Below are 24,646 nucleotides of genomic sequence, written 5' to 3'. Positions count from 1 at the left end.
GGAAATCGCCGAAACCATTATCTCCGAAACTAGGCAAGCTGTTTGAATTTTGTTTGCGGGAATGAAGCCGGGCATTAGCACAGATAATTTATCGCAAACCTGATACATCACAATGATGTCATATTCGTTTTTATGACGACATCATTAGGAGGACGAGGATCTTCGCTCATTTGAGCTTGTTTTACTCCCCATCGTGTTTAAAAGACTTTCATTTTAAGATTTTGCGCGAGCGACAGGTTCAAAGTGCCTCAATCGGCAGAAGCGAGTCACCGAAAGCTCACACACACGGGATGCGTGTGTGAAAGGCCTCGTTAACATTCAGACGTCATTTCAAAAGTCATGTATATGGAAGGTTGCCTACAGGGCAACGAGGAAAACTTCACGATAAATATAAAACTTCCCAAACTAGTTGTATTTCAAAGTGTGAGATCAAGATTAAAGTTTTGGGCTTGCAGGGTAGCATTACTATCCGACGCTCGGAGCTTGCGATGTAGAGAACCCAGGTTTAAATACAAAATGCAGGGCTGACGGGATGGCCTAGACCTAGAGGTACGCACATCCACCTCTAAGCTGTCTAGCCTCAGTTTGAATCCCGACCCAGATATAAACTGTCATCCCGCTGTTTCACAAGCAGGGTGATTCATCAATGTGTGTGCCATCCCGTGGATGAACGTTAAACTGGGAGTTCCATCTGCCGGCATTCGTTGGTGGACGTTAATGATCCGATGGTGTCCTTCGTAAAGAGTTGGCGAGCTATCGCAACTATCACAACATGAACAAATCACAACTGCTTCCTGTCCTAACCAGCAGAGGGCAATACATCAGCGGTACCACCATGCCCTTGACCAATTACGCTACCCACAGCCTTGTGCCGAATACGAATGAAGAATAATACAACACGTGCTCATGGTCTACAACAGTCTTCATAATTCATGCAAACGTTCACCGATGTCCTCCGACGTACTAATGCCCGTCCTGAATGTGATACGTGCACGAGCTCCTCCGAAAACCAAGGCCGACATGAAGAACAAAATTCAAATTGTCATTTTTAATGGAAACGGGCGAAGTGAATTTAAACATGCTGTCTGCAATCAAGAATGACTATTGGTTTTGTGGTTTTGAAAAAGTGATACAAATACATGACGTGATACGGTACGAGACAAACACCATGTTGATTCAATGTTCACGATGGTTGCCGTCACGGAACAAAATGGCCAATGCATCACAGTTTGGCTTAAATTGACTCTTAAATTCCTTCGATAGTTTTTTTTCCCAAATATACTCTGCATCATACCCATTTTAAATCCTGTTAATACTACATATAAAAATAACGAATCCACGATAATCGTTTGAGGAATGACCCACCTGTCTAAATTTACACCAAAAAAACAAACCATGCCTGACTGTCACTGGCCTTATGTCATTTTTGATTTTAGGTACCGTACTCTTTCCAGAGTGATTGTGCTGCTGAGGCAGTTTCTTTTCAAGGGTTAACACCCACAGCACTTGTCCAGAAAGCTAACCTACCAGGTGACAATCGCACAAAACAGCATTGCTTTTGACGGGCACAATCACTCGTATGGAATCCGAGGTTTTCGGCTGCAAACCTAGAAGTGTTGCACTGATGTAATATTTTCTTCTCAGTCCCATTATAAAACTAGAAGGGCACTCGGTGGAGCACATACGTGATCCACGAGAACATATCGGACCCGAAACTTTTTTGAAATATCATGCAAAACAATCGTTTTTGGCCCAATCTCTCAATGATGAAGAATTACTTAAAAAAAAATTATAGTAGCCTGATCCCGATTCGGAGGTTCACGAAAATCGAATCAATTCGTCCTCGTCACACACCCAACATGTCCACCAAATTTCAAACAAATCTGTCCACAACCCTGAGAAATTGTGACAAATATCAATGAAGTCGCATAATTTGTATTTATTTATTTAAATCAGATCCGGATTCAGATTCAGATCTTCACCAAAATCTAATCAGTTCGTTCTTGCCACACACCCAACATGTCCACCAAATTTCATCCGGATCTGTCCACAACTTTTTGAGATATCCTGCACACAGAGACAGACAGACAGACAGACAAACAGACAGGGGTGAAAACCTCCTTCCACCTTCAGTGGTGAAAGTAATAAAGCAGATAGCAGATTAGGCTTTCAACACTGATATCCCAGAGAATATGACAGCAGTATAAGCAGAAAATGACCATCGGCTGTCATTGCATGCAAAAAGGAACGGCGAATCATCAAATCAGAATGTATTGTGGTCTTCTACCTGAACATCGTTCAGCCCACCATCTAATTTTAGTCGTTTATCCTTCCTTTATTGTAATCTGATGAAGAGCACTTGTGGACAGGTAAAGGTGGGAATACATCGGCCAACAAAAAAAATGCAACGTCTTGTATAACGTGTCAAAGTAAACATGTATGCTGTCCCACATGACGTCAGAGAAAAATAGACCATGTCTTATCTCGCCGCTGCCGGATAAACTTTTCTGTCGTTTTGCCAATGGGTAAAGGCCTTTGAACACACGTGGGGGTGGGGAAGGGGAGGGGTGCGAGGCTTAACACAGCAAGGCTATAATGCTGACAACGTTGAGGTCTGGGGAGGTGATCATTAATGGGGAAAATATCAAAAGTTTGCCAAAAAATTCAAAACGTAAAGAAACAGACATTCCATACAATCATCGGACAGTAAATTCCTTAAGATAGTGCTTCTCGTGTGTTTTAATCAAAAACATTTTCAACAATGATCCAAATAACTTGTATACCTGTGACCATGGCTTAATGGTTTTCTTTTCTTTATACAATATATTCCCAATAAAAAGGGTTCAGCATTTATTCCTCGAAAGCAGAAGCTCAAATAACCAAGTGCTTAATGTTATTAAAACAAGAAAAAGAGTAATCAGAGATCGCAGACCCTCACCAAGACTTCTTTTGTATGAAATTTGTGTACCGGTGTGTTGCGTAATTAATAAGACATAATTAGAACTGTCACTTTATAACTACTGGCAGTGATGACCGGGTACCAAGACGTCCCGCTTTGAATGGACACCTGACCCTGACTTTATTATTATTATTGTTAATTATTATTCAATTGAATTTAGAATTGGATTAAAATTCATTCAATTCAAATCAAATGCAAGACCAAATGGGTACAGTCCTGCATTGGAGTCACCATAAGGAACCCAAACAAGCACAAAGCAAAGATGAAGTCATCAGGAGGAACCTGCTGGATAGGATTCGCCTGTCAGATGCTGCTCCTTCACCCTCAAACCCATCCAGGCACAGCCAAGTGAGCCTTATTCAAAATAAAAATATATTTAAAAACAACCCATATCAAAAATTAAATAATTCTGGCTGCCAAAACATGCATCCGATCAACTTGAAATGTAAAACGTGTATTCCCCATCATTACTCGATCATAAATGTGAGGTTTCACATCGAATGATTACGCGGTTCCAGAGAAAACTTTATTTAATATTTTACTTCAATCCAATATGGCTGCCAAACCATGTGACCTATCAATTATTCCTTAACAAACGTGTACGCCCATGGCTTGGGGAACAATTGTGTTGTTTCCCCTCGAGCTGTCCATCCGTTCTGGAGAAGATGTTTTTAAGGTTTTCGAGTAAATCCAATATGGCTGCCAAACCATGTGACCTACAACATAATATTTGTGAACCTTTTGTTCCCCATGGATAGGTGGTCATGCGTGTAAAGTTTTGCCTCGATCTGTTCAGCCACTTTGGAGAAGAAGATTTTTTTTTTTTTAAAAACAATATGGCTGCCAAAGCACATGACTGACATTATCAATTTCTTTTTCTGTGGACCATTTTATCCCCAGATGACCCTCAAAAATTTTCATACTGATCAGATGTAGCGCTCTACACATCAATTATGACGTCCTAACAAAGGCATCTATGACGTCATCAAAAAAAAATCACACTTATTCCCCATGAAGAGTACTTGCCATATGCCAACTTTCAATTTTGTTTTCTCCTTGGTGCGGTTTCCGAGATATAGAGGTACAAAGTTTTTCCATTTTCCCAACATCGCTGCCACACCACGTGACCTATGACGTCATAATTATGAATAAAACCTTCTACATTAGTCGTCACAATCAGACAAGTGGTTGCGGAGAAAAACATGAAAGTTCTGTGCGGACAGACAGACAGACAAACAAACGGACCCAAACGCAATACGCTCTTGTTCGGCGAGGGTAATAAGACATTCCAAACCAGATCCGAATATTTCTTATTAAACTTGAGATTGCATCGCAAGACTGTGTGGTTGGTGAACCACCACTGATGTGCTCAACACTTGGCCAACGGTCAATTTTAAAGGCATACAAATAAATTGATAAACCTCAACATGAGCTGCAAGTGTCGTTCAGTTTCAAATCATTTCTTAGCGAAACCATTTTGGAAGTCATTGAGGCAAACATTTCAAACTAATTATAACAAAGCAAGTCATTAATTTGTCTTCCAAACCTCCTGTTTTGCATTTATAAAACAAGCGCACAGACAATAATTACTAACAGCAGCTGAAATAAATTCACGTTGATTGTGCAGACAGTTGAGAGGGCTTTCAGCTTGTGGTGCAAAGGTTATAAAAAGGAGGATGGAATCACAGCTTTGACTTTTGTAAGGGTTTCATGTACTTGTCGTAAGACTCGTGCACCTGGTAGGTACAAAGCAAAATCATGATGGCTCGCAAATTAAACATCAGGAATATAGGTGGAGAAAATGTTTACAGCAATGTTAGCTCAACGAATCAAAAATAAATGCTCTTCATTACAACCAAGTGAAAGTGCTTGGAAAATTACAATAAAAAAAACAAACAAACTAGAAAGCATCTCAAAATGAAAATCCTGTCCGCACCCACTTTGTACTCATATAAAACTTGATGAAAGTGACAGTTAAAAAAAATATTGTACATTTTATTCATTTGTGTTCTCCATATTCTCATAAAGCTTTGTTTAAGATTTGATGGCAAAAGCTCAATTTTTAAAAACCTTAGGGCTTGGACAGACACACTGAAGCGCAATGATAAATAAATAAAGAAAAACGGAAGCGATTTAAAAAAAAACAAGGACAAATGTGTCCAAGAGCCGCGTCCTAAAGGTTTTGTCTTCACCAGAAGAAGAACAAGAGGAAGAAGAAGAAGAAAAAAACCAACAACAACAACTTCCGATATTTCGTCACGTGCCGTCACGTCACGTCCGTCATGGACGATCTTCGTTCATGATGAGAAAATAGTGTATTTACGAAATTACAATATTTTAAATGGAATAATCTTTAAATAGTAACGTGAACTTTTCGAAACTTAAAAGCAAATGTCCGAATATATTTAAAAGTTCATGGTAGACGCTCTCAAAAGGCACCTTCAATGCGAGGATGTGTACAGGTGTTTAGTATTTAAGGAGATCCGGATCCTGTACATAAAAAAGCCGAGTCCGAAAGGTTTTGTCTTCACAAGAAGAAGAAGAAGAACAACAAGAAGAACAACAACAACAACGCCGAGCTCTCTTAGCATTCGCTACGTGAGACGCTGCTAAAAATAAAAAAATACAAACAGCTCGTTTCATGCTCGATGCGCTGCAGTGTGGCTAATAATGGCTATTTATAGTCACGACGACTTTCCCCTTTCACATTTTGACCCAATTGTAAATTATTCTCTCCATATTCTCATATTAAAGGTTTGTTGAAAATTTGATGACAAAAGCTCAAAAGGTATGGCCTGGATAGATCGACAGACAGACAGACACAAGCGATTGCAAAACGCCGTCTCCTGCTACGTGGGTGATGCACTAAAACCACACAGCATACATTCTCATATGGCATACCTGGGATTTGTTGAGGGGTGCCGTTCGTGCCCAAGCGTACAGGGCATTGTATACATTCCCATCGTGCCGACCAAGCACAGAAGAGAGCTGGACGTCCGAGATATCAAATGCATCCGTCAGTGGCACGGCTTGCCTACGCAATGAGGACAGCAATGTCCTCAGTATTTTGCTCACTTGCTCCAATTCCTCACCGTTGAGTACACCTGCCTGCGGCACACCCACGGAGAGGCCTAAATGCTTGTAAAATGTTTATAGATGTTTAGGTGGGGAAAACAACTACAGGATGGTACGTGCATATCAGAGCATGGAAGTTAAACCTTCATGGTGCCAAAGTTATGGAAAACATTGAGATCTGCAAATACTTATGACAGAGAAACCAGCGAGAAGCACCTGCATGAAGTCCCCTGAATGCTGTGTGATGCCGTGCAAGGCATACAGATGGCACAAAGAAGAAAGTATAGCACGACTGCCAGAGTCTTGCACTCCTTCGAGCTCCTCTGCAAAGGTTTTCACGACCACATAGTGACAGTGTGACTGCATGAGAAGGCAAGGAAAATGGCACACGTTTACTTGCAGAGAATGGAAGGAACTTAGGCCTGTGTGGCATTCCATATTGCGAAACTCCGAGGAAAGCACAGCATATAATTACACATTTTGATGATTGTAAGGACAAACAGATTAAAAAGTGGAAATTACGGGGGAGTAAGGGTGGAAGGGAAAAGGCGGTGGGGAGGGGGAGATGCGATGCACAAGCAGGTTACCATTCACACCTTTATGTGGGTCATATGTCACACATTTCCTTACAATCGACTAAATGAACAATGAAGCATCGACGCATAACTCATGACTTGAAATACGTTTCAAGCCTCACAAGAATTCCCTTCCCTCCTCAAAACTCTCTCCTACACACGAGTGTTTCACTTCTCTGATTTTAACAATTTCGAATAGCTGCACAAATTTAGCTCCACATAATGATGCACGGCCAGGTTTGTGGTCATTGAAAGTAATCCTGAAATGTCCTGCAAAAGATTAAAATGTGCAACAGTAAATGATCATTACACAGAAAATGTTAGTCATTCTTCAAACATGCATCACTTTTTACAAACCATTGGCGATGTGTTTTTTTTGTTTTTTTCCTTCCCCCTATTGGATTGACAAAGTGAACGAATGGTTTAATGGTGTCGTGAATCCAGGGTTCGAGGCCTACCATGAGGGGAAGCACTTGGGTTCCTCGGTATGTGACGTGAGCTCAATGTGTGACTCGTCCTTCTTTGCTTCAGCTTCTGGTGTCCAGACCCAATCGGCGAGTTCTATCCGGCGTCCCAGTTATGCGAGCTCTATAGGCGACTCGCCATCCTCTGCCTCAGATTCTTCCTCCTCAGGCCCCCTTCGATGAGGTGCCGCTCGCTGTTCACCCTCCCCGTCCTTCGTGGCAGACAGGATCGAGAGGGCAGGAAGATGCTCGTGGAAGGAGTATGCTTTTTCCACTGAAGCTCAACACCAACTGCTCATGAAACCTTCCTTTCTTTACCCTCAAATGCGTTTGTTCCTTCCATCGAAAGCCTTCAGTCTTTGAGTCTTCTGCTCATGCAAGCTTGTCCCGTTTGCTCCTGCCGTTTTGCTTATTCTTCACATCAGCTCTCTTTCCTCCTCCCACAAGTCTTCTCTCTTCCCCATTGGTCCGCAGCCGATGCACAATTTACCTTAAACATAACATGTCCACCACCCAGCACATCCATCCCACTAACCACGAAATCAAACTGTTGTTCAAAATATATTGTTACGAATTTGGAATTCGATTGCACACAACATACAGGTTCCTTTAGTCAGCTATGTCGATAAGTGCTTGTTCCCTGGATCGCTCACCTTCCATTGTTTAAATGTTCAGAAATTGATTTGATGCGCTGCGGATCGATTTAATAGTTAGGGAACGAACAATGGAGACATCCATCCCTCCCCCTCTTCTGCGAAGAGCAAGAAGAACCCTGCCGCCTCGGGACTCGTGATGTCAACAACTTCCTCCCACCCGTGGCTGAGCGGGGGATGGAGCACGAGGGCATGAGTCATGAGTCACGCCGGGAGTGGGGGAAGGGCGGGAGAAGGATAAGAGGAGATCTTTTCTTTTGTTCACGGGCGGGAGTTGGAGTAGTAAGCTTTTTGCTTCGGCAGAGAGAAGCCGTTCAGCAGACCTTCGGGTCCTGTTTGGCTTGGGTGAGGGTTGAGGCCTTCGGAAGCTTTTTGCTTCAGCTGGCTTAGTGAGCTTCGGCTGAGGCCTGGCTCGGGAGGAGGCTTTTTGCTTTGATGGTTCCGTGAGCTTCGGCTTCTGTTTTGGCTTGGGAGAGCTTTTTGCTTCAAGCTTCCCTGTTTGGAAGAAAGTTAAGCCGGTCGCTCGGCTCAAGCTGAGAGTGGTGGCTTCTTCTTCTTCTTGGTTCGTGGAGCTCTTTGTTCTCCATTTTGGTTCCCGGCTGGGTGCGACTCATCGACCTCTTCGTGGAGGTGGTTCCTTAGGGAAGCGACGCATCGACGGGAAGGATCGGCGCCTCGCCTCACCAGCACGTGTTGAGAAGCGCGGGAGGATTCGTGGGAGCTCAGGAAGGATCGCGGCTCATGGCGATTGGATCCAGCTCGCTCTCGCTGGAGCCCTGGTCCGAACAACTTGAAGACCACACGAGGTGGAGAGGTTCGAGATAGGCTCTGGGTTTCAGCTCACCTGTCCTCCGAGCTAGAGATCATTATTAAAGGCCTCTGCCACCATTTCTTGGGTGTGTGTGTGTGTGTGTGTGTGTGTGTGTGTGTGTGTGTGTGTGTGTGTGCGTACGTGTCCGTGGGCCCGTCTTATAAGTAGGAACTGCTGTTTAGTGCAAGTGACTACATAATAAGTAGACGGTTGTAGTTCTTTTGTTGTGCTTTTGTTGCTTGTATAATTGCATACGTGTTTTGCCTTGTTTAATTGCATACGTGCTTTATTATAATAAATGTCCTTATGTGAATGTAAACCTGTTCGTTGCGTCCATTCCCTCATTGAACTGCCCCATCATGCACTCGGAATATAGTTGGTTTTTAAATAGCCGGTAAAGTGATCGGGTCCAACGGGACTGCACGATAATACCCCGCTCGGTTATCCCAAAAGGAAGGGAGCTGCTTAAGCGGCTCGTTTCCAAGCAGTCCCATTAAGGTACAATCTCTCGGAAACCGACCCGCGCGAATAATTTGGTAAATCGAAGATTTGGCGATCGGACCCTGTAGCACGGGTAGAGTGCGGACAAGGTTGTGGTGTGGTTAAAAACACACCCATGGCTGGTTTCCGGCGTTGATCCGGAAAGCCGCCACTGGATTGTCCGTTCGGTGGGCGAAGCGACCGCTATTGGTTAGACGCGGTCGTTCGCACGCTGACGGGTGGGAAATCTACTGGGGGTTCAGGTCAGGTCAGGTATGGGAGCATGTGCCAGAACAGCGCGTCGCTGCGTCCACTTTCCGCCGGTACTCCAGGGGCCTCCGTCTGGCCATCCCCCAGGCAGATGCCAGGCCCATCCCCATCTCCTTGAGATGATGGTCAACCTGCTGTAACCATGAGGCACGTGGTCGGCCCACTGGCCTCCTCCACTCATGAGACTCCCTCGCTGAGAGAATCTGGTGAGCAGGATCAGCGTCAGGAAAACGAGCCACATGTCCATACAGCCGCAGCTGACGCTCACGGACTATGCAGGTAACAAATCTCATCCGAGTCTCTCTCAGCAACCGCTCGTTGGACACAAAATCCGACCAGCGATAGCCAAGGATTCTCCGAAGAGACCTGGTACCAAAGGAATTAAGTCTCCGTCTCAGATCCTTGGTCAAAGTCCAAGTCTCGCACCCATAGAGCAAGACTGGAAGTACCAAGGACCTGAAGACTCGGACTTTCGTCCTCCCGCACAGGTACCGGCAACGCCACACCCCATGATCCAGTGAATCCATGACTCCCCAGGCCCGACCCAGACGTCTATTGACCTCCGGCTCACAACCTGCGGAGACATGAATATCACTGCCAAGGTAAGTGAATCTATCCACGACCTCAACATCCTCACCACAAACAGACACAGACAGGACAGCAGCATCCAAGATGTCACCGAAAGCCTGGATCTTTGTTTTGACCCAAGAAATCCGTAATCCCAACGGCTCCGACTCCTCATTCAGTACCTCGAGGGCCCCCAAGAGGATGTCTAAAGTCTCCGCAAAGATGACTGCATCATCTGCAAAATCAAGGTCCGAGATCTTGACATTGCCAAACGATGCACCGCAACTTGATCTCTCCGACATCCTCCCAAAAATCCAGTCCATACAAGTGCTGAAAAGTGTGGGGGCAAGTACACATCCCTGACGAACTCCAGTAACAACTGGAAATAAGTCAGAGGCGGTACCACCACACTTCACAGCACTCTCAGTACCAGAGTAGAGTTCAGACATCAGATCGATCAGTTTCGGTGGCACCCCACGAAGACCAAGAATCCTCCAGAGGACATCCCGATTCACTGAATCGAACGCTTTACAGAGATCAACATAGGCTGCAAGCAGCCCCTGCCGAAACTCTCGTCTGCGTTCGGTGAGTACACGAAGTGCAAGGATACGGTCAATCGTTGACCTCTTTGGTGTAAAGCCTGACTGCTCTGGACGCTGGTGCTCAAGCAGATGGTGGCGAACCCTATCGAGAATTATCCGAGCAAAGACCTTGCCCGGCACTGAGAGCAGCGTCACCCCTCGGTAGTTGTTGCAGTCTTGGCGATCACCCTTCCCTTTCCAGAGAGGGACAACAAGGCCCCTCTTCCAGTCAGTTGGGATGATGCCTGTGTTCCAGGCAGAGCACAAAACTGCATGCAACGACGCGAGTGCAGCATTTCCACCAGCCTTGAGAAGTTCGGCATGGATGCCACAGATCCCTGGAGCTTTGCCCCGTTTCAACTGGTTCACCGCAGCCCGTGTTTCCACAAGCGATGGTGGACCACAGTTGATTCGAGGGTCAGCAACAGGGATTGTAACACCCTTGACGTCCAACTCGACAGCTGGGGGATCAGCCTGGTACAACCGCTCGAAGTAACCGGCCCAGCGGGCCTTCACTTCAGACTCCTCTGTCAAGAGCCTACCACTCTCTGCTCGAACTGCAGTGCTCCGAGGGATGGGCTTGGATGAACGTAATGCGCGAATTCCCCTGTAAGCGGGACGAGAATCACCTGTCCACAGGTGATGCTCTACCCCCTCACAGATTCCTCGCACATAGGCCTCCTTGTCCACCCTCAGTGCACGTACAGTTTTACGCCTCAGCTCCCTGAGCAGCTCGGCTCTGCCATTCAGCCTGGCCCTGCGACTCTGGTCAATGGTATCCAGTGTCCCTTGAGAGACAAAATTCTTCTTTGCCCTGCGGTGAACTCCAAGGCATCCACCGGCAACATCAAGGACGGTGGTCTTGAAGGTGTTCCACAACTCTTCAGGACCCCCCAAAGCACCCAGACCCCCCAAGTGTCCACTCAGCCTGTTCGCAAACTCCTCAGCTACTCTCTCATCCCTGAGCTTGGCAACATCCAGCCTAGGCTGGGATGGTACCATTCTCCAGGATTTAAGGTGCACCTTTAGAGTTGCTACAACAAGCCTGTGGTCAGTATTGAGGAACTGAGCACTCCGGTAGACCCTGCAGTTCTGGATCATCCTCCAGCGACCGTCAATGAGGACATGGTCAATCTCCTTTGCCACACCGCCAGCGTTGGAATACCAAGTCCAGCGATGAGCTTGCGGGCGCTGAAACCATGAACCAGCCACCCTAAGTCCATGACTTCTTGCAAAGTCAAGGAACTTAGTGCTATTCTGGTTCATAGTTCCTGACCCATGGGGACCAACACACACCTCATAACCATCCCTATCAGTTCCAGTCGATGCATTGAAATCCCCCAAGACTAGAAGTGTATCTCGTCTGGGGCACTGATCAACCACAGACTCGAGTGTGGCGTAGAATGCATCCTTCACGGTGAGATCACTCGCCTCAGTCGGAGCATAAATAGAGACCAGGGAAATGACACCTAAGGAGTGACGAATCCTTAATCTCATAATACGCTCGTTGACCGGTGTTACCTCAATTATCATTGGGGTCAGCTTATTGGACACAGCTACAGCAACTCCTTGGGTATGGTAACCATCAGAGCAACCAGACCAATAGTAGGTGTAACCACCCACCATTATCTCGCCGCAATCCGGTCTCCGAACCTCAGAGAGAGCTGCAATCCCGATGTCCAAACGCTTGAGCTCAGATGATAACAGAGACAGGTGATCATCCTCTCTTAGGGATAGGACATTCCAGGCACCCACCCGAAGGGACCGCCTCAGGTTAACCCAAGGAGACCGCCGTCTGGTGGACGACACCTCAGCACCACTCCGACACACTCTCCCGCAATCTGACCCAGGGATGTTACCCCGTGGTTTCCCTCCTATCAAAGATTGGGGGTCCCGAAGGCTTTGCCCCAATCCCATCATCCGGTGAGCTGCCCTGCGAAGGGAAGCTGCACAGGAGGTACTCCCACGGAGTGGGTTTTCAGATTTTTTTGCGTTTTTGCGTTTTGCGGAATGAAGCGTTTTACGGTGGCTGGAGTGCAAATCCTGCCACCAACCTCCTAATAAGAAGTAACCCAACTGCAGGAGGACGTCCGCAGACACAGTTGGGCACTAGATATGGATGGCCGTTGGCTCACAAGGAGCTCCTCCGCCCTTTGACAGGTTTTGTTTTTAATCCTGCTGGGTGTCCATATCCAAACACCCTCCTCACCAGAAAACCTGGTGGGGGAGACGGTTTAGTCGCCGACAACCCGACCATGGAACAGGTTAGTACAGGTTTACATGGTACCTGTAGCAGGTCACAGATCGAACCTGACCTGACTAAAACCTGACCTACTGGGGGTTAATAGCCAGTTAATATCCCAAGCGCACCATGGCAGTCAATCCAGGAAGGGACGCAACGAGCAGGTGACATTCAAACAATGGGCGATTTATTCTCAACCAGCATGTAAGCAGTCAATGGAGGAATAGGGACAAGACACGAGCAAAAGCCTACAGCAGAGTTTAAGAAATGCAAGTATATACAGGCACTTATACAATTCACTACTTATTGGACTGGCGCCACGAAACAAAAGGCACGTGAAAGACAGAGCATGAGGAAAAAGATTCTGTGGACTGATGAGAAAAAATTGAACTCTCTGGCCTGAATGCAAAGTGATACTGTTGCGGGGCCGGGCGTCGGCCGTGAGCACGACTGCAAGATGGAGCTGCAGCGTCGGCTCGACCGATCGCCCGGAATTCAGATCGTACTTCTTTGGAGAACTCCGGAAAAGTACGGGTCCCTTTTTGGACCGTGAAGGGTCAATATTTCTACCACGTGGTACAGGGTTATTTGCCGAATCTTCAAAACACCTAGAGACCACATGGCGATCTACCGAGTCTTCACACCCTCGACGGCACCCTACGGAACGAGCTGCTTAGCGTGCTCGTTCCGTGTGCGACCCGAGCGGTTTGATCGCCGAGTTCCGTCAGTCCGATTGTCCCGTGACAACGGCCATGGTAGTGGCCTGCTAATTCCCCAGCAAGCGACACGCTCAGTCAATTACAGAATAGATGCGAACGAGCTGAAACATTGAAAAAATGGGGGTTTATTTATAATGCAATAGGTGGGGAATGAGGCAAGCATGCAAGGGCAGAGCTGAACCGACTATTAAGAATTGCAATTTTATACAGCACAAGCACTTAAACAATTTACTACTTAAAGACGGGGCCCACAGGACACACACACACACACACACACACACACACACACACACACCCACACACACACACACACACACACACACACACACACCCACACACACACACACACACACACACACACACACACACACACACACACACACACACAAGATCGGACCAGCTGGTCTTGATTGATACCTATCTCGGACCTGCCCACCTCGTGCGGTCTTCGAGGACCAGGTCCCCGGGGCCGACAACCCCCAGCACGATCCGGACGATCATAGTGAGCGAAGTCGGCAGGGCGACGGCTGGCGGGAGAAGACCCTCCGTCCGCAGACGCGGTCCCGAACTCGTGCGCGACCAGGACCACAGGAGGACCAGCGGAGAACAACCGGAGGACCAGCCACGAAGGACGACAGGAGGACAACGCCCGGAGAACCAACAAGAATCTTGAAGCTTGAAGAAAATAACCACAACTCCTCTTGTTTCCGTCTTTCTCTTCCCTTTTTATCTCTCAAGGGCACGCCTCGCTTCTCGCGTGACTCATCCGCTGTCGGTGGGGGTGGCCGCATTTCATCCCCCCCCCCCCCCTGAGTTGCTTTTATTCCCATATAAGGCAAGGAATTCGGATCGGGGATGTAGTCTGAACAAGCCCGCATTCCAGTGAGCACGCAGGGGACGCTCGATGTTCTGGCAGCGTGTCCGCCACCAACGGGCATTTTGTGGCTGTTGTTGTTGATGGTTTGGTGGGTGGGGCTTCACCTTTCACCTACTGAGCGTGCACTGAATGCCGGGAGCAGAGGCTTTGGGGGTGGAGGCTTCACCTTTCACCTACTGAGCATGCACTGAATGCCGGGAGCAGAGACTTTGGGGGTGGGGGCTTCACCTTTCACCTACTGAGCGTGCAGGGGACGCTCGCTGCTCTGGCAGCGTGTCCGCCACCAACTGGCATTTTGCGGCTGTCGCTGAAGCCGCTGTCACACCTTGACGATTTAGCCAGCATATGCCGACGTATGAAAAATTTGTCTAAAACGCTGGCACACATCGAATACGTTATGGGTAAGTTTTGTATACGTTAAGAGCACGCCAAAGCACGCTGGCATACGTCATAGTACGCCGAGCTCGTTGAAAAATTTTAACATGCTCAAATTTTTTCGACGTATGCCAGCGTATGACTCACACGTTCCGCATACGCTGGCCATAAGTTGTAGGTACGTTACGCGATCGTTGACACACGTCAACACACGTTACTTGTAAGTTACTCATAAGTCGAAACACGTCGAGGTAATGTTTAGCGTACCTGAAACTTATTTCTAACCTATGAGTAACGTGCTTTGAACCTACGAGTAACGTGTCTCTAACGCATATTGACATATGTAGACGCATTTGACGTCTTCCGGACGACCACAGAACTTACTGAACGTGTTTCTAACTTACAGCTATCGTATAATGACGTATTGGCAGCGTTTAGGGGAATTGGTATATAAAAATGGGCTTCACAGGAGGAACCCGTCAGTGTTCCAGACTCCATGTTTTTTTTTTTCTTCGGTATGATGGTGATGTTGACACTTCGATTTCTCGTGTGGTTATGATTTGAATCGTCGAGCGGCAGCCTTTTAATAGGCTACGCCACGTGATCGTCGGTGATACGCTGTCGCGCGCTTTGCATACGTTAGACTATCGTTGGGCATAGGTTGTGAACACTAACAACACGCTAAGCATTCGTTGGTATAAGTTATCGAAATGTTCTGTGTACGTTACTAACACGTTATGCATACGTCCAACTCGTTATGCATACGCCAAAATCTTTAAAAAAAAACATCAATAGTTCAGTGTACGCCAGCGTTTTACATACATTTTGATACGTTGCCATACGCTGGCTAAAACGTCAAGGTGTGACAGCGGCTTGAAGATGGTGTTTTCCTAATACAAATCGCAGCACCTTTATTTACCCATTAAACAAGGGAAAAGGACTATCTACAAAACACGTACTTAACGAGATAACTAATCTATAGGAACCTGAATGTCTGTGTGCTCATGACTTCCAGATCCGCAACAATATATATATATATATATATATATATATATATATATATATATATATATATATATAAATATCGATGGTACTATGAGATTCTCCTGACTTGGGCCAATGTTGTGATGATGACATCACGCCAGCATGATGCCTGCCAACCCCGAAGGGCATCCAGCAGTTAATGTGAGGCAAAGTAAAAAGCTGTCACCAAGCAGATGAAAAGCAAAGCTGTCGACCTGGTTTTGTCCTTCTTCGGGCTCATCAGGGCAACATAGCTTTTGACTTTGAAGACCCTAACCTAATCCTAATCCTGCGAAGGATGGGTTTATTTTGGACACCGCTAATGCTAAGGCAGCTGCCTCAACTCTGCCTGCAAAAATTCCCAAGACCTAATCCCTCTTTTACTGTACCCATCACCACTGAAAACATCCAACAACATGTGACCACCCCTGCTGAAATTTATCACCTCTTGACTTCTCCAATGCCCCTGGTTCTGAAGGCATCAGTGCCCTGATACTCAAAAAAAATTTAAAAAATGATCACCTGCCATGTAAACTCCTGTTTCTCTTTTCTACATCATTTTCAGTGCCACCTATCTGCATCATGGAAAAATTGCCATCAAAATTCATATGAATGGTACCAAAATCGACCCTCAACTATGGACCAATCAGCCTTTCTCCATCATACCCAAAGCAACGGAATCAATAATTGCAGCCGACCTCAAGGCTCATATTTTTCTCTAACTCTGATGTCCAACCATCAATTTGGCTTTCACACGTCATTCCACCTTCGATATGCTGCTGCTTTTATGTCAACAATAAACAGATGCCCTCAACATCAGAGGTCATGGCTGTCTCATTTGACATCTCTGATGCATTTCAGTCTGTTTGGCTCCCCACCCTGACTTGCAAGCAGCGGGTTGATTTGGAAGGAAAACTTATCCCTCGAGATACTAGTGTCCTTCAAAGTAGTGATATGGAACTAATCCTGTCCTTTAGGTAGGTATTTGGATGACGTGCATCATTGCAAAATCCATTATATCACTTTTCAGATGACTCCACTCTGTGCAAGATGGTTCCACACCCCATCAGCCAGGCAGCCTGCAGCAGCATCCCTCTCTGCATATCTGGAAAAAAATAGGCAACTGGTAATCTAACTGGAACATCTTTTAGTGCAAGGTCAACATTTTCAGGATGTCTCTCCAGAAGCACTGGCAGGCAAATCCTACAATTTATGTGATCAGCCTCTGGGAGAGATAAAAATCTCTGGAGCTTTTGAGCCTCATGACCAGCTATAACCTGCCTTGGGCATATTGTATCTCCAAACTGGCCTCCAAAACCAGCCACCACCTCACAGTTTTATGCAAGGCTAAGCCTTCCTCAGCTTATAAATATATACAAAACCTTCATCTGGAATGTCAAGGAATAAGACTCCACACTTTGGACTGCTGCTGCTGCTTCAAATCATGCTCCCATTGAGGCCCAGAAATATAATACCCTCTGTCTCAATGGAATGTCATGCCAAGAAACTGAATCTCAGGGTCTGCTTCATGTTCACCATGGTAGTCTTGCAGTTTACTGATTTAATTTTGGCTTTACTCCTGCCCTCTCAGTGATGCACCTACCCGAGGTTGCACACATTCTTCCAGCAACCCTTTACTGTTATCCTCTCTAAGTCTCAACACTTACCTCCATTATTTCATATCTCTCTTTTCTTACTTGTGGAGCATGTTATCCCTATAGGATTTATAGCCTGCTGTCCATCTCATGGTCTCTCCCATTGCCACTTGTGAGCTTTACCACATGAGCCAAGCCCATGTTCTAACCCTTTTGCAACTTCTCTCCTTTTTCTGTGATGCATATTTTTGTCGTCTTCTCACCATCTTCCTTTTGTCCAACTTTGTCTGTTGATCTATTTCCACGGCATTCTGCTCTTCCAAGAGCCTCAATACGTATATCAAAGAGAAAACTCGGAACATCACAAAGTGGACTAACCTCTGAAGCTCTCACAAGCTCGACCAACATGTTGTTCCACGCCTCCTTCTGACTCTTCCCACAATTCAACTGGCTCTGTAGGCCTTGAGACACATGAGTCACCATCCTGGTGGGTCATACAGTTCTGTATTACTTGCTGCATTGTCAACATTGCAAATATAATATTTTGTATCCAATTCAACTTCCAAAGGATCAAAAATTTACCGTGTCAATATCATGAAAATGGGGAGGAAAAAAAAGTCTCAAAACGATGCAAATGGTTTTTATATAGCATCCCGAATTAAAAGAAAACCTTAATATAAAATACAGCATAATAGAATGTGTCTTTCAAGAGGATAACACGAAAGTATAAATAATCTTTTCACACAGGCTTCACACATACTCAACTGCCTATCCATGATGACACTATGCTGCATAAACAATTTTTCTGAACCAAATGTTGACAGAGGTATGCTATTATTATTCCCAGGTTATTCCTAGAGCTGGCCGTCCGACCAAACTGAGCAACTGAGCAAGAAGGACCTTAGTCAGGGAGGTGACCAAGAACCCAATGACCCCTCTGACAGAACTACAGAGTTCCTTGGCTGAGATGGGCGAACTTGCCAGAAGGACCACAGTCTCTGGCCACTCTCCATTAAAGCCGAGATTTGTGAAGTGTTACAGACAGAAGCCACTCCTGAGAAAAAGGCACATGACAGCAAGCCTGGAGTTTGCAAAAAGGCACGTGAAAGACAGAGCATGAGGAAAAAGATTCTGTGGACTGATGAGAAAAAATTGAACTCTCTGGCCTGAATGCAAAGTGATACTGTTGCGGGGCCGGGCGTCGGCCGTGAGCACGACTGCAAGATGGAGCTGCAGCGTCGGCTCGACCGATCGCCCGGAATTCAGATCGTACTTCTTTGGAGAACTCCGGAAAAGTACGGGTCCCTTTTTGGACCGTGAAGGGTCAATATTTCTACCACGTGGTACAGGGTTATTTGCCGAATCTTCAAAACACCTAGAGACCACATGGCGATCTACCGAGTCTTCACACCCTCGACGGCACCCTACGGAACGAGCTGCTTAGCGTGCTCGTTCCGTGTGCGACCCGAGCGGTTTGATCGCCGAGTTCCGTCAGTCCGATTGTCCCGTGACAACGGCCATGGTAGTGGCCTGCTAATTCCCCAGCAAGCGACACGCTCAGTCAATTACAGAATAGATGCGAACGAGCTGAAACATTGAAAAAATGGGGGTTTATTTATAATGCAATAGGTGGGGAATGAGGCAAGCATGTAAGGGCAGAGCTGAACCGACTATTAAGAATTGCAATTTTATACAGCACAAGCACTTAAACAATTTACTACTTAAAGACGGGGCCCACAGGACACACACACACACACACACACACACACACACACACACACACACACACACACACACACACACACACACACACACACACACACACACACACACACACACACACACACACACACACAATCGGACCAAATGGTCTTTAATTGGACCTCAAGCCTGGAGGACAGTTGGGCTGAAGATCAGGGTAGCTGGCTACCTGGCCATGAGCGCGCAGCTGGGCGTACACTCCTTCCCGGAGCTCCAGTCACCGAAGGACGGACCAGCGCAGCCGAACCCATCTGAGGTGAGACGAGGTGATCGCCAAGTTCGCAATCATGTGGAGGAGGAGGACGACGACCAGGGCGGCGACCACTCATGACGACTACTGACCAACGACCACTGACGGGGACGAGGACTGTGGAAAATCTCTCTTCTCAGACCAGCCGTCTGTGCTGACCAGACCAGCCTCCAGACCTGTGGAGGGGGGGGGGCTCTCCGCCCTCCCCACTTCTCCACACCGGACGGCCTTGTGCGCAGAATCCCTCGTCGCCCTGTCACTGGCCAGTTTTGGCACGCATATCGCGCGCCGTCGCTCTCACTGGCCAAAACGGGCGGCAAGTCCTTTGATTGGCCAGGTGGCGTGGTGACATCACATGGACCACCCCTCACACAGTCGGGGAAGTCCGATTGGCCGAGCGACCGTCACGTCATTCAATGCATCCCGATTTGTTGAGAGCCACCGCGATGCTCCTCCTTCAACTCCACCCTCTTACGTGATCGAACGCATGGGGATTATGGCGTCGGTCAGAGTGAGGTGAAGGTGTTGCTGGCATTGATGGGGGTGTATAAATGAACGAAAAGAAAACCTGACTATTAAAATAACTTCACAGCTCATGAACATTTATTTACCCATTAGACAAGGGACGGGAGCTATCTAAAAACACATACCGATATAACTGATCTATAGGAACCTGGATGTCTGTGTGCTCATGGTTTCCAGATTCGCAACAACACGTCTGGCAAAAACACAGTCCAGCTCATCACCATCTAACATCATCCCTACCGCAAAACAGGGTGGTGGCAGCATCATGCTATGGGGATGATTTTCAGTAGCAAGGACTGAGAGACTTGTGAGGATAGAGGGAACAATGAATGGAGCCAAATACAGACAAATCCTTGAGGAGAACCTGCTTCAGAGTGCAAAAGACCTCAGACTGTGGCGAAGATTTATGCTCCAGCAGAATAATGACCCCAAGCATAGTCAAAGCAACACTGGAATGGCTTTAGAAAAAGAATGTGAAATTTGTTGAATGGCCCAGCCGAAAGCGGGCCATTCCCGTCGAAAGCGTTTTATCCCACAATATTTTTTATGATAGGTACAGGCACCATTTGGGTCGCAAAATGAATGAGTTTTCAAATTTTGGATCATGGACAAAAAAGTTTGGGAACCACTGACCTAACAGATGGTGTTAACGTGTGACAAAATGATTGCATGTCATCAGTCAGCTGTTACCCATAAAACAGTGCAGAAAAAGATCGCATCGTTTTTGTTATACAAAGTCTATATACAGGTAGTGGTCCAAAAATAAATGCAAACATCTGCTAAATGACGGACATAAAGTATATTGAAAACAACAGCTTCCACAAAAGTGTGGCCCATGTGTTATTTAAGAAAATAACATCCCAGCATGCTTAGGGTCATGTATAAAATGCTGCATAGGCCTGGTTGCCCATAATTATGGCTTGCATGGCTGCAAGAGATCTCAGTGACTTTAAAGAGGGGTGATTGTTGGAGCGCATTTGGCTGGAGTGTCAGTGACAAAGACAGCTGAACTTGCTGATGTTTCACGAGCAAAGGTGTCAAAGGTGATGTCGGCATGGAATTCCAAGGGAAAGATCCCATCAGCAAAGAGCAACAGTGGGCGGAAGTGCACACTCCAGGATCGTGATATCTGTACATTAATTTGAAGTGCAAGGCAAAGCAGGTGAGCAACTGCAGATCAATTGACTGCAAATTTCAACCTGGGGCGTGAGCAGCCAGTTTCATCAAAATGATCCGCCAAAAACTCCACAGAGCAGGATACCATAGTCGAGTTGCAGTGCACAAACCGCTCATCATACCTAGCAATGTACATTTGTGAGTTCAGTGGTGTGAAGAGCACAAGCAATGGACTATCGACCAGTGGAGAAATGTCATATGGTCAGATGAATCATCCTCCACCATGTTCTCGACAAACACATGAGTGCACGTATGGCACCAACCTAAATAACTTTCCAACCCTGAGTGCTTGGTTCCCACAGTGGAGAGTTCTGGTGGTTCTGTAATGTTGTGAGGAACATTTTCCTGGTATGGTTTGGGTGCAGTCATTCCCTGAGAAGGCAATGTCAATGCCAATCGCTAGTTAATGGTACTGAGTGATCATCTTCACCCCATGTTGCAGCATTTCTTTCCTGCTGGGATGGGTGTCTTCCAGGATGACAATGCCCCCATGCACAGAGCATGTGTGGCCACCCAATGCTTTTATAAGCATGACACTGATGTTACCCATATGTCATGGCCTTCTCAGTCACCAGATCTGAACCCAATTGAGAATTTATGGGATATTCTGGAACAAGGCCTGATAGAGCGTTTTCAACCTCAATCAAACAGGTGTGCGTTACTTGACCTTCTCGTGGAAGAATAGTGCCGCATCCCTCCTGCAGAATTCCAGACCGCTGGTGAATTCTATGCCACTGCGCATACAGGCCATACTGGCCCAACGCCCTATTAAGTGACTTAACATTGGCGTTTATTTTATTTTTTTTTGACCACAACCTGTACATTTTCAGACACTGTTTCTATATATTTTTTCATAAACAGAAATAAATTAGGGTGGTTTAGATCATCCATAATGAAGAAAAAAGGCACAACCAATCAAATATCTACCTAATTAATTTTGTAACAGGTGAGAGCAGACCTAATCCTGCTTGTTTGCAACAAAATTGGCATGGTAGATATTATTACGATTTTTGGTTGGATGTACATTTCTCCACACACACACACACACACACACACACACACACACACACACACACACACACACACACACACACACACACACACACACACACACACACACACACACACACACACACACACACACACTTACCAAGATGCCCGATCACAGAAGGCACCAACCAGGCTGGCCACAGACTGTGGATCCAGTCGAGGCCTATTGTCAAATGCAGGGTTTAAGTACATGACATTCCCTTCAAGCAGAATCCCATTGCGAACCAAACCCACACACTTCATCAGATATCTGTGGAGAAAGAAAAGAAAGAGGAATGAAATTTAGGTTCAAGCATTTAATTGTAAAAAGTAACATAAAGCATTTCCATTCACGAGCAAGTTTCCTGTGCCCACACGGGATTAGAAACAGGGTGGGGATTAAGGAAGCAAAAATGCAAATGGCATCTTCAGTCATTGAGCCGGCAAGCTGCTCGCAACAATTCACATTTATTGTCACATCTGATGCAATTTAAATGCTCTAAAGGGAGTGAGGTGCTCCATTTGAAACTGTTACCCTCGCTGAAGGAGAGGGTTGTGTGTGTGTGTGTGTGTGTGTGTGTGTGTGTGTGTGTGTGTGTGTGTGTGTGTGTGTGTGTGTGTGTGTGTGTGTGTGTGTGTGTGTGTGTGCGTGCGTGCGTGCGCCTGGACAGCACTTTCGTGTTTTTCTCTGCAACCGCTTGCCGGATCGAGACGAAATTTTCACCATTGGTGCGACTGCTCATGTAGAATGTTTTAATGATAATTATGACATCATAGGTCATGTGGTGTGGTAGCCATGTTGGAAAAACGAAAAACTTTGGACCTCTGTATCTCTGAAACCACAACAAGGAGAAAATGGAAACTTGGCATATGGCAAATACTCCTCATGGGGAATGTGATTATTTTTTTTAATGATGTCATAATTGCATATGTAGAAAGCTACATCCAATCAGTCTGAAAATTTTGGAGGGTCATCTAGGGATAAAATGGTCCACAATTTTTTTTGATGACATCATCGGTCACATGATTCAGCAACCATATTGTTTAAAAAACAATAAAACCTTTAAAAAAATCCTCTTCTCTGAAAACACTGAACAGATCGAGGCAAAACGATGCGTGTACAAGGTTGTTCAGGAATAATTGATGTCACATGGTTTGGCAACCATATTAGATTTAAGAAAAATATTTAATAATGTTTTCTCTGGAAGCGCTTAATTAATTGATGTGAAACTTCACAATTGTGATCTACAGGGTGCCCCACAGAAAACGAGGAAATTTGAGATTTATTTTGCCGTATTTTACCATATCAATAAACTAACACATAATAAAGTGTATCTTTGTTTTACACTACATCTAAGTTTGCTTTTGTTTTGTTTGAAAATAAAGTGTATCTTTGTTTTACACTACATCTAAGTTTGCTTTTGTTTTGTTTTAAATAAACTGTACCAAATTTCCTGGTTTTCTGTGGGGCACCCTGGAGTAGTGATGGGGAGTGAGGTGCTCCATTTGAAACTGTTACCCTCGCTGAAGGAGAGGGTTGTGTGTGTGTGTGTGTGTGTGTGTGTGTGTGTGTGTGTGTGTGTGTGTGTGTGTGTGTGTGTGTGTGTGTGTGTGTGTGTGTGTGTGTGTGTGTGTGTGTGTGTGTGCGCGCGCGCGCGCCTGGACAGCACTTTCGTGTTTTTCTCTGCAACCGCTTGCCGGATCGAGACAAAATTTTCACCATTGGTGCGACTGCTCGTGTAGAATGTTTTAATGATAATTATGACATCATAGGTCATGTGGTGTGGTAGCCATGTTGGAAAAACGAAAAACTTTGGACCTCTGTATCTCTGAAACCACAACAAGGAGAAAATGGAAACTTGGCATATGGCAAATACTCCTCATGGGGAATGTGATTATTTTTTTAATGATGTCATAATTGCATATGTAGAAAGCTACATCCAATCAGTCTGAAAATTTTGGAGGGTCATCTAGGGATAAAATGGTCCACAATTTTTTTGATGACATCATCGGTCACGTGATTCAGCAACCATATTGTTTAAAAAACAATAAAACCTTTAAAAAAATCCTCTTCTCTGAAAACACTGAACAGATCGAGGCAAAACGATGCGTGTACAAGGTTGTTCAGGAATAATTGATGTCACATGGTTTGGCAACCATATTAGATTTAAGAAAAATATTTAATAATGTTTTCTCTGGAAGCGCTTAATTAATTGATGTGAAACTTCACAATTGTGATCTACAGGGTGCCCCACAGAAAACGAGGAAATTTGAGATTTATTTTGCCGTATTTTACCATATCAATAAACTAACATATAATAAAGTGTATCTTTGTTTTACACTACATCTAAGTTTGCTTTTGTTTTGTTTGAAAATAAAGTGTATCTTTGTTTTACACTACATCTAAGTTTGCTTTTGTTTTGTTTTAAATAAACTGTACCAAATTTCCTGGTTTTCTGTGGGGCACCCTGGAGTAGTGATGGGGAATAAATGATTCAAAAATTTTAACTCGATCAGATACATGGTCTGGCAGCCAGAATTATTTAATTTCTTGATGTGGGGGGGGTTTTGGGGGAGGAGGTGGGGGGTGGAATAAGGCTCACTTGGCTGTGCCTCGATGGGTTTGAGGGTAGAGCAGT

General features: G+C 45.7%; 1 protein-coding gene across 4 annotated transcripts in view; it reads right to left on the bottom strand.

The window, feature by feature from the left end:
- Positions 1 to 2,715: 2,715 nt before the first annotated feature.
- Positions 2,716 to 24,646, bottom strand: part of ACOX1 (acyl-CoA oxidase 1) — a 104,194-nt gene continuing 82,263 nt past the window's right edge. For all 4 annotated transcript variants that reach the window (XM_085883883.1, XM_085883884.1, XM_085883882.1 and 1 more), the window contains exons 11-15: positions 22,129 to 22,278; positions 17,645 to 17,750; positions 6,251 to 6,394; positions 5,861 to 6,067; positions 2,716 to 4,695 (exon numbers count right to left, since the gene is read on the bottom strand). In XM_085883883.1, coding sequence (XP_085740009.1) covers positions 4,642 to 4,695; positions 5,861 to 6,067; positions 6,251 to 6,394; positions 17,645 to 17,750; positions 22,129 to 22,278 — 661 coding nt within the window. In that variant the 3' untranslated portion in view covers positions 2,716 to 4,641. The remainder of the gene's footprint in view (positions 4,696 to 5,860; positions 6,068 to 6,250; positions 6,395 to 17,644; positions 17,751 to 22,128; positions 22,279 to 24,646) is intronic.

This window comes from Eptatretus burgeri, chromosome 6 (assembly GCF_056783735.1).
Source record: "Eptatretus burgeri isolate ZD-2024b chromosome 6, Ebu_testis_v1, whole genome shotgun sequence".
Classification (NCBI taxonomy): domain Eukaryota; kingdom Metazoa; phylum Chordata; class Myxini; order Myxiniformes; family Myxinidae; genus Eptatretus; species Eptatretus burgeri.
The sequence above is the reverse complement of the archived record's forward strand: the minus strand, read 5'-3'. Positions and strand labels throughout refer to the sequence as shown.